This window comes from Acyrthosiphon pisum, chromosome A2 (genome assembly GCF_005508785.2).
Source record: "Acyrthosiphon pisum isolate AL4f chromosome A2, pea_aphid_22Mar2018_4r6ur, whole genome shotgun sequence".
Lineage (NCBI taxonomy): Eukaryota > Metazoa > Arthropoda > Insecta > Hemiptera > Aphididae > Acyrthosiphon > Acyrthosiphon pisum.
The window spans coordinates 76642524-76653400 of NC_042495.1; the positions used below are offsets into that span (position 1 = coordinate 76642524).

Genomic DNA, 10877 nt, shown 5'->3' on the forward strand with positions numbered 1-10877 from the left:
GGTTGTTTCCACTGTTTACTTTTATCATAGATTACGTATGCCACGCCGTGTTCAAGGTTACAATCGCCCGATTCGGCCAATTCACGGAGTTTCATACCCCTGATATAATGTATATCGCAATTGTGTGGATTGGACCATATTTGTTGCAAGTATAAATTTTAAATAATATGCTTAATCTTGTAATGTAATCTAACAATGTTTTAACTTAAAGAATTTAATAAATTTGATTGATAATTTACTATAACTGACTAATTTATCTTCAAGGAGAGTATTATTGGGTGGATTGATATGGCTCTATTATGTTATATTGCTTGCCTAATTACCATATGATAATATAATAATTCTAGATCTTATTAATGATGCTGAGTGGTACCTACCAATAATTTCTTACGCTATTGTACTAATATAAATACTCTAAATGGATGAGTACAAACACATTTTTATCTTAAATAAAAACAATATTATTAAGCACCAAATAAAATGTTAATTCATAATTCTTTGAATAGCACCAAACAAGTAACATGTAACAACAGTAATAAAAATGAATACATAAAATATATAATATGAGTTTTTGATTATCAAATTCGAACAACAATTAAGTCATTGGCAGATCTAATATATACAAATCTTATGCAAGTTTTTTCTTGGGTTCAATCTTGGTAGTCAAGTATTTGTAGACCTGAGGCCAAATTTCATTGGTAGTTTTTCCTGAGAATTTTGCTAAAACATTTTGCTCAGCATAATATTCTAAAATCGGACCAGCCATCTCGGAGTATATTTCCAAACGTTTCTTAACAGATTCTGGTTTATCATCGTCGCGTTGCATTAATGGTTCACCAGTTACATCATCACAGCCAAGTACCTTGGGTGCATTAAAATCAGTGTTGTAGACTCGTCCACTTGGTGCATGAATCCATCTACCTGTACATAGATAAACATCCATTGAAAAGTACATTGAATAACTAAAATTCCAAAAGGTTACTGACCTTTAACTCTATTGATGATGATATCAAAGGGCACATCGAGGCTGATGACTACTTGGACAGGTGCTATTTTAAATAAGCTCAGTGCCTGTGGTTTGGTCCTTGGGAAGCCATCCAGCAGCCAGCTACAATTAGCTGATGACAAGCGGTTCAACTCGCCGCCAATAGTTTTCAACATGAGTTCATCAGGCACAAGTTGCCCGTTGGACACGAATCTGAGTAATAGTAAACACCAACGGTGTAGCAAATGCAAGCCATAACCCATAATATATGTATGGGCATAATAGTTGTAGACGGAATGTCAGCATTTGAGTTGATGGCAATATTGAGTCTAATCGCCATTACTTGACTATTACTATCTCTAATAAACTTTAAAATCCCATCTATCTATGCCTGTCAGACATATCTATATTTCATACCTAAATACAACACAATTTATTTAAGGAACCAGACATGAGATTAATGCTTATAGCAAATAAGGATCCATAAATTTTGAAGTATAGAAATTAAAAATTATTTATGCATAGTATTATAAATTATATCATTTATAAACATATGTAAATATATAAAATATCCAAGTAATTGGGCTACATCCCTTAATTATATTAGGCCCATATTTTTGTAAAAATAAATAATGGGTACAGTGTACAGTGTACACTGAGTACTTCTCATCTTCTTCAATATATTAATACCTACCCATACAGTATGGCATGGCTAAATAGCCTAAATGGCTTACTTGTTGACTTGTAGGCCGAAGTCAGTCTTCTCTCGTATCATATTCCGCAGAATGTCACCACTGGATATGTGTAGCATGTCAAAAGATTGGACTATCCGTTCTGACACAGTTCCTTTTCCAGAGCCAGGGGCACCCATGATGAGGGCATGCAATATTCTTTTCGTCGATGACATATTTTTTTTTCTATTTGCTATCTTTTACTCAGACGATTTTTTCTATTATGTCGTTGTTTCTGCGGCGATCGTCGGAAAAGAATTAACATTTGGCAAGCACAACTTTTGTCCTATTGCAACATTTTTGTTACCCGGAAATCGAATTAATTATAATACATCATAGTATGTATGTATAGATTATAGATTAAAAGTAGAAACCACGAACATAATATAATAGTAGAAACTATTAACGGATGCTGTTATCTGCTGTAAAAGTGAGTACCTGTTGAACATTCGCCCTCCAAAATTATGTTAACAAACCGATCAGCTGCTACCACGAATATTAAGATCACGATTTAAGATATAAGCCCCGATCAAATAATTTGATCGTGTGAACGGGGCTATACAGGATCTTAAATCGTGTTCGTGGTTGCTATGATAAACAGGACTGGAAACGAACCTTTATAATTTGATCAAGATCTGTTACGGAATGTTAACGAGCGATCGTGGCGACAAAATTGAGTTATCTAAAATGTAGTCACTAAATATAGTAATAGAACTGTGTAGGAAGCTATAGATGGCGCTACAATCGCTCGTTGACTTTCCGTAACAGATGTGGATTTTTTCATTATACAATGCAGTAGTGCACTATTGTTCGTTTCCAGTCCTGTTAATCATAGCAAATACTATAGTATATCCATTGACATAATATAAATTTATTTATAATATTATATTATGTCAATGAGTATATCTATAGTATTTGATCATAGTCCGTGGTTGCTACTAAAGAAAAATTGGTTGATAACGGTGTTTACGTCAGGATTATAAAAAAATAAAAATGTTATCATTGAATTTGATAATAATTGCATATTTATAGGTTCTGAGCGAACGGAGGCCGTAGGGATACATATTTTATTGATTTTCAACTTCAGTATGACAGTAACTTGTTCGATGAATATTGTTAGTGCATTGGGGAGGTCAAAATTAAAAATTCCCAGTAATTTTCAAAAGTGCCGAGAAAAAACAAAAAAAAATTAAGGAAAATCGGGAATTTTTACGCAAAATTGGTTTTGGTTTTTGGTGAAACTCTAAAATAAATCACCGTAAATATATGAAATTTACACTGTTTTATATTAGCATTTTTTTTTACACGATAAAATTTTCAAAAAATTTTGATTTGTTTTGAACTGTTTACGGAAATTTTCTGTTTCAAATTTTTTAGTATTATTTCTATAAATGTTTTTAAAATTTTATTTATCAGGTACAAAATATTGAAAATGTAATACAAGGCTCCTAATATATTTTTACAATGATATTTGAAAAATATTAAAAATCCATAGTCACAATTATTTTTTGTAAGCACATTTTAAAGTTCAAATGTTGACAAAATGCGTAGGTAAAAATGACAAAATTTTGTAAATTATTTTGAGCTAGAAATTCATAAAAAATTTTCTTTTTAAACCTAAGATTTGAAAATGTGTTACAAAATTGCTCATAAATTTGTCAAAAAATTAAAAAATTCCATAAGAAAGTCAAAATCATTTTTTATACACCATACAATTTTGACTCATTTTAAGCTGTTTACGAACAATTTCAATTTTTTTAGTTTTTCTTTTTACAAATTTTATTTGTTGGGCCAAAAAGCGTTAAATTTTAATGCAAGGCTCCTGATATATAGCTACAATAGCAGTTGAAAAATATTAAAAATACATAATATGCACATTTTTTTTAAATAATTATTTAAAATTCCAATTTTGACAAAATTTAATTATTATTTTGTAGTTAAAAATTTTTTAATTGTTCAACTTTTATAGCTAAGGATTGAAAATTGAAAACAAGGTTCCACATAGATGGGTTATATCTTATATATTAAGTACTTTATTCACAATTTTTTATATCATCTGATCATCAAAATATATACTTAGTACTAATATCATATTAGACTGACTGGCCTGAATGCCTGATTGACCGTCTAATTATTTACCGACTACCTTTTCTTTAATTTTTCCTGGAACCCATTTTTGTCCCTTACTATAATTCCTTGCTAACACAGTATCGCCTATTTTAAAATTTATATTTCTTTTACCTCTGTATACATTTTTTGTTTTTTTTCTGACTTAGTTCAACCTTAGTTTTAACATCAATATTAATATTCAAGTATGTTTCTTTTTTGAACTGTTTTAAAACTAAATCAAATTTATTAATTAATTTTCTGTTCATGTGCAATTCTGCTGGACTTTTTACCTGTGGTGCAATGGATAGTATTCCTATAATCTAATAAAAATTTGCAATATGCTTGTATAATTTTACTTATTAGGAGTATTATCTAATATCTTTTTAATTTTATTTTTAAAAATGCCTACCATATTCTCAGCTGCACCACAGAATAATTATTATTCTGTGGCTGCACCATTACATTGTGGTTGATAAGGACATAAGGTGGTGTTAAGATGTGTTTAATATAATTATTTTTTATAAATATTTGGAATTTCTTAGAAGTCCACTGCGGTCCATTATCCGTTACAAATATTTGACAAATTCCATACCTAGCAAAATACTCTCTCATAACATTTATAGTATTTAAAGAAGTAGTTGAAGTCATTGGTATTACTTCTGTCAATTTAGAAAACTCATCGATTATCACAATGAACATTTTTTTATTAAGTTCCTTTATAATATTTCTTAATAATTCGCCATCGCTCAGAATCGTTTTTTTTGTACAATGATATATCATTAAATTCAAATTTAATAATATTCATTACAGTTAGAGAGCCTATATCGTATATAGGCTCTTTAATTACAGTGACCCACTTGTTAGTTGTAACCATTGAAATATTAATAATACGGTTTTAACCTAATATACAGCAGAGCAACACCCACCATTTTCTAATTGCGTATAATTAAATTCACAGATTACAGAACAAAACAAACGCTTACAATATTCTAATCGTTTACCAATGATTTTATGTACATTTTTAAAATATGTGATCTTGCGACACTGTTTCTTATCAATATTCTTTTGTTTTTTATGTGAATATCAAAATATGATCATGAACTTCGAACGAGCTGAATATGGTCTGTAATATGTGATTGTCATTGGTGATTGGTCATATCGCTCGTATCACGTTTGTATTATTTAAGACTTAAGTAAATGCGAACGATTGTTGAAAATATTTTTCGTGTAAAATTTATTAAATAGATATCAGTTATAAATCATTAGGTATATGGTTTTAATTCTTCATAGGTAATTATAATTATTAAATCATCAAGAAAAATGTCATCGATTGCGCCTCAAAGTGTGGTAAAATCCCTTGAAGTAGTTGGTGAAATTTTCCAGGAAGAAAATATAAAAATATGTGTTAAAGAATCTGTTAAAGGTGGCCTTATAACAGGTATTGCAGCTCTTGTTGGCGGATTACTCGGTGGAAAGAGTGGTTTAATTGCTGGTATGGTAAAAACATTAACAAATATAATTTAAATAAATTATGTATAAAAACATTTAATTTTATATTAACCTTTAGTATTCGTAATATTACATGATATGACATATGTTTTCAACAGATACATGATTTGTAAAATACTGAAATGTTGAATTATTTAATTTAATTTTTCATAAAGAAGTTAAATTATATCCATATTTTGCTTACTTTTATAAACATAACATTTTCAGCAGTATCTTTGATAGTTAAATAAAAAAAAAAATAAACCATATTTTATATAGCCAATATTTTAGCCATTTCACTTATGAATTAGTGTTGCATTAAATATTATTCTTAAAATAAGAGCAAATACTAATATATGTAATTAATATTTTTATCATAAAATATAATTAAGTAGAAAAAAACATATTATTGTAAGTTATTGAACTAATGGCAGATAATTAAAATATAATTTTATTGCGTGTGAACCTTGTGTCATTTTGTTAGAAGTTATGTAGAAAATTATTTGTGATTTTAGGTGGAGTAATGGGTACAGTAGCTGCTTGTTCAATGACTAATGATTTTAAATCCCTTCTACAAATTATAAATGAAATGGACTATGAAAAACAGAAAAAACTGTTTGATACCATACAAAATGTAGTATCATCAATTGACATGAGTGATGTAGTCAAATTGGTGGTTTTATTAAGCACAAGTCAATCAATTAAACAAGCTGTCATTCATGAAACTATAAACTTTTTGCGCAATGAAATGAGTCTGGAAATATGCCGTAGTTAATAAAAAAAAATTTTATTGTCAAAGCAATATATTAATGTATGTATGTTTAGGGATCTGTTTATAATGTAAAATTAATGAAAATATAAAATAAATTGCCCAATTATTATTTAAAATAAATTAATATTGAAAATAGATATATAGTGTTTTTAATTATTTAAGTTATGATTCTATTGTTATTATCCATATACAAATTATTATTAGGTTATAAACAATTTTATTGCTTTAAATGATTAATCAGACATTGGCTCCTCGACATCGTCTTTTCTTGTTAATATATCAAGGTCTTCATCATCAAATGTCTCATATGACATATCTTCACTCATCGAACCATTATCATCTAGACTATCTGTTAAGTCATTTAATGCAGACATAAGTACGTGCAGTTGTTTACGCCTCTTATCTAGTTTTTGATTTATTTCATTTTTTGTCATCTGAAATCATATTATTTCATACATTAGTACAATATTAGCATAGGTTTACATTTATTTAAGATAATACTTTTAATGCTTGAAGTTCATCTTTTAAATCATCAAGACGTTTAGCAGTATCAGTTCTAGGGGGGTGTTGAATAATAAGCTTGGCTAAGACGTCATATTCCATTCGATTTCGCCTTATGGTTTTGGCTTTTTTTAATTCTTCTTTTGCGCGATCTATCTCAGTTTTTGTATTTGTTATATTATGATCAATTTCACTAGACATATTGTCATACATCAGCATTTCTTCTACATTCATACGTGAAACGGCTTGGGATTTCTTCATTGCATGCTCACATAAATTGAGATGAACCAACATCTTCTCCATAGCCTTTTGACTAAAAATACAATTAATGTTATTTAACTAATATTTTAAACAAATTAATCTAACTTTTACTAGTACAGTAATCAAGTCTAGATAGACTTGCTTAGATAGATATTATTTCACGATATACAAATAAGAGGTACCTATTGGATTAATATAAGTTCATAAATTATATAAAAGTACCTTTCAACGGGATCTGTGTATTTAGTATTACACCATTTTAAATATGTTTTAAGCAAAATATTTAAACGTCTATCATCGCCGATTCCATCACCATCAATTAGCAGCTTACGCCAAATTACTTCTTCTATATAAAAAAAATAATAATAATATTTATTTATAGAGCATTGTACTATTTTGAGTATTTTCCAACAATAGAAAAATAAACCATTCAATTTAATTTATATACTAGCATTGATATACTTATAATATTTATGATTCATGTTATTACGTATTAGATACCAGTCTACAATACAGGTAGTGCTCAGAATCAAGAACATTAAAATACCTACATCTTGGTTACATTTTTACAACAATACTATAATTAATACATTTTTTTTTTTAAATTTTGCATTTAACAACTGGCTAAAATACTAAATTATGTGGACCGAAATATAGATGAATTTGGTGTAAGTAAAAAATAAATAAAAAAATAAGACATTGTTTATAGGGTGAAGAGACCTTCTATTGGAGGAACTACATCAATATCTAATTGACTAATTACAAAAAATATTTACCGTCATTCATATTTTATTAAATGTGATCACCAACTGAGATTTAAAATATTTTAAAACCGTTTTTAAATAATATTATTAAAACACTATTATTGTACTCGACAAGTTAAATTAATAATTGAGTATGCCTTAATTCATGGTATTCTCTCAGTGACACTGGCTTAAAAGTTAAAAATGTTTATGTATGATGTATAATAGTATTAAAACATTATGGGTAATCGTAAAATTTAAAATTTAAAAACGAATACGAACGCACTATGTTCTCGCTCACATGCTACTATAATATTAATCATAGAATATAGATATTAATAATATACAACTACTACTGTTCTATGCTATATTGCTATTACATAAAGTATATTTACAATTTACATAGATAATATATAATATGTATTACATAGAAATAGTATTACCTATGCCTATTTAATAATAATAAGATTATGTTTGTGTCATGATAACTCAACGATTTCTATTTAATTTAATGTTCCATAATATAATTTAAGTTGGCAACAGATAAGTGACGCGGAGAATGTTATCATTTTTTTTGAACAAAAAATTTTTCTGGAATCTGGATGCCGATTGCCGATATAAATTTCATACTACCAGTTCCAGTCTCCAGACTTTCAGTACCAGAGGACTAGAGGCAGGTTATATATTTATATGAAATAATCTGTGGTTGTTATTAGTCATTACTAATTTATCATTATTAAATCTGTGACTTCATTCTTCTATTCTTTTGTTATTATTGTCACATCAGATATTCGGTAAGTGTTATATGTTCAATGTTGTAAGTGAATATGTTTATTGAGTGAATCAATGTGACTTAACCTTATAAGTAGTGACATTTTGGTAAAGATTCAAACCTGTTTTCACATCTAGGTATTAAAGGCTTTTCGTACCTTTTTAATCAGGTCGTGTTACAATTAATTAATTATGATTAGGAATTCATTTTTAAAACCGTTCACAGGAAATAATGTAGTTATTTTGATACCCATATTATGCAACTAAACACATCTGTAGAACTGGAGTATCTTAAATTATCAATTGATTACTTCTTCATTAGGTAGGTTTTGTTAGTATGATATTATGATCTTATGATCTCAAATACTGTTATCCATGTTTTTTTTTATATAATTTATAGTATGCCAAAATGGTTAATAATACCAAGCCTAACGGTGTAATATATTCCAAAGTAATTAATGACTGATTAATATAGGGACCAGCTAGTATTAGAAAAGCACATTTTCGGAAAGTAGTTTTGCCATCTAAATAGTGATATTAAGAAGGTCTCAGCTTTAATAAAATGTCCAATTTATACTCAAATTATAGGAAATTAAATGTTGGCATGATTATAACCACATATAAAAATATTCTATCTTTAGGATTAGTTTTTCAATATTAGAATAAGGTTTTATTTCTTAAATCACTTTAATTGTGACCGGTAGAGTGCATTTTAGCTATATTTTAAAATTATTGAATGACTGACTAGTAACTATAGTATAAGATAAATTTGAAAAAAAATATATTGGTGGGAAAGCTGGTTAAAAGTTATCAAGCAATCTGTATTTTTCTTGTATTTATTCATAAATTTAAATTTTATAATTTGTATACGATTGTAAATAATTAATGCAATTTTTGTATGTTACAGGTAGTTAATACTTAATATGTCTGAAAGAAAAGTATTAAATAAATACTATCCCCCGGATTTTGATCCTTCTAAAATCCCGCGCATGAAACTTCCAAAAAATAGACAATATACTGTACGTCTTATGGCACCATTCAACATGCGATGTAAGACCTGTGGTGAATACATTTATAAAGGCAAAAAATTTAATGCCAGAAAAGAAGATGCAGAAAATGAAGATTATTTGGGTATACGTATTTACCGGTTTTACATAAAATGCACTAGGTGTTTACAAGAAATATCTTTTAAAACCGACCCACGTAACACAGATTATGAAATAGAAGAAGGAGCTACACGAAATTTCATGGCTCTAAAACTAGCACAAGAACAGGAAAAGAGAGAAGAAGATGCTGAAAAGGAAGAAGAAGCTACAAATCCAATGAAATTATTGGAGAATCGTACTCAGCAATCTAAGCAAGAAATTGAACTTATGGAATCCCTTGAAGAGCTAAGAGATTTAAATAGACGTCAAGGTAATGTAGATTATGATTCAATGTTATTAAAGTACAACCCTGCAGAATTAAAGGAGCAAATTAAGCGAATGCAAGAGGTAGAAGATGAAAATACAGTAAAAAATTTGATGGGTATTAAGCGTAAGATTAATGAAAATGAAGAGTTAGTAGAATCTGATGATAAAAGTAAAATAAAAAATGTAATCACTTCAATGACACAGTCTAGTGCGAAGAAAAAGGTTTCGAAACTCAACCTTTTAAACTTAGTTAAATGTTAATAATGTCACAAGTACCAAAAAGACAAAAGAATCTTGTAATTCATTATCATTAATTGGCAATTATTCCAGTAGTGATGATTCTAATTAAATAGTCTAAAAATAAATTTTGATTATAAATAATTGAAGGTATAATTTAAGTTTAAATTAAGATATTTTATAATTTAGGGTATACAATTATTATTATTATTCTATTTTAAAATATTTGTTAATAATAAATTTTCATAAAATGTAGTAACTTAACTGTTTACTTTTTTACCTCATTGAACACTTTATTTGTCTTATAAAAGAATTGAAATATGAATAATTTTAATCTAATGTTCTTAAATATAGTTTTATGAGATTATAAACTATATATAATATTACATGTAGTATTCATGATACTATAAGAGCATTTTTACAAATTATTTATATTGCTAGATCAATAGTATTTTATTTTATGTCAATAGTTATTACTAATTAGATACTAATAATAAATTACTAACATTGTACAAACCATCTAAGCCCCCAAATGTATTCACCCCATTACCATAGACTTATTAGTGATATTATTATCTTTAGTAGGTACCTACCCAAAGTTGTAAAACTCAAAAACTACTATTTTAGATTCTGAGTGAAACGATGAATGTATTGATTTTACAATGATGTGTGTTTTTTTATTTTTTTTTTTTATTTTTTTTTTTATTTTTTTTGTGTCTGTGTACACGATAAGTAGTCGAAATAATGCTACGATTTTCAACTTCAGTATCTTGTTCGATCAGAAAGTGAATATCGTTGGTGCATTGGGGGAGGTCAAATTTAAATTTCCCAGTGGTTTTCAAAAGCGCCGGGAAAACAAAGAAAATT

At 27.9% G+C, this 10877-nt stretch overlaps 4 protein-coding genes across 10 annotated transcripts; 2 read left to right on the plus strand and 2 right to left on the minus strand.

Annotated features, from left to right (window-relative positions):
• Positions 1-464: 464 nt before the first annotated feature.
• Positions 465-2260, minus strand: LOC100161031 (GTP:AMP phosphotransferase AK3, mitochondrial). Of its 3 annotated transcripts, none has more exons than XM_008187679.3 (4): positions 2155-2260; positions 1720-2002; positions 987-1198; positions 465-921 (listed from the first exon to the last, which is right to left on the minus strand). In XM_008187679.3, the coding sequence occupies exons 2-4, from the start codon at positions 1890-1892 to the stop codon at positions 629-631; spliced, it is 678 nt and encodes a 225-aa protein (XP_008185901.1). In that variant the 5' UTR covers positions 1893-2002; positions 2155-2260; the 3' UTR covers positions 465-628. The 3 variants fall into 3 exon arrangements, with proteins under 3 accessions (XP_008185901.1, XP_008185902.1, XP_008185900.1); XM_008187680.3 differs by having other exon boundaries at positions 987-1402; positions 2155-2232; XM_008187678.3 differs by having other exon boundaries at positions 2098-2232.
• Positions 2261-4963: 2703 nt separating this feature from the next.
• LOC100167875 (CG3740-like) lies at positions 4964-6222 on the plus strand. Its single transcript, NM_001162798.2, has 2 exons — positions 4964-5317; positions 5829-6222. The coding sequence occupies exons 1-2, from the start codon at positions 5146-5148 to the stop codon at positions 6086-6088; spliced, it is 432 nt and encodes a 143-aa protein (NP_001156270.1). The 5' UTR covers positions 4964-5145; the 3' UTR covers positions 6089-6222.
• Positions 6075-7904, minus strand: LOC100158978 (THO complex 7-like). The gene is made up of 4 exons (NM_001161909.2): positions 7624-7904; positions 7070-7193; positions 6587-6899; positions 6075-6519 (listed from the first exon to the last, which is right to left on the minus strand). Exons 1-4 carry the CDS (start codon positions 7631-7633, stop codon positions 6319-6321), a joined length of 648 nt encoding a protein of 215 aa, NP_001155381.1. The 5' UTR covers positions 7634-7904; the 3' UTR covers positions 6075-6318.
• A 251-nt stretch (positions 7905-8155) lies between these two features.
• Positions 8156-10269, plus strand: Ccdc94 (coiled-coil domain containing 94). Of its 5 annotated transcripts, none has more exon segments than NM_001162453.1 (3): positions 8158-8263; positions 9269-10028; positions 10030-10269. In NM_001162453.1, coding segments are annotated over 2 exon segments (837 nt in total). In that variant the 5' UTR covers positions 8158-8263; positions 9269-9284; the 3' UTR covers positions 10123-10269.
• The last annotated feature ends 608 nt before the right edge of the window (positions 10270-10877 follow it).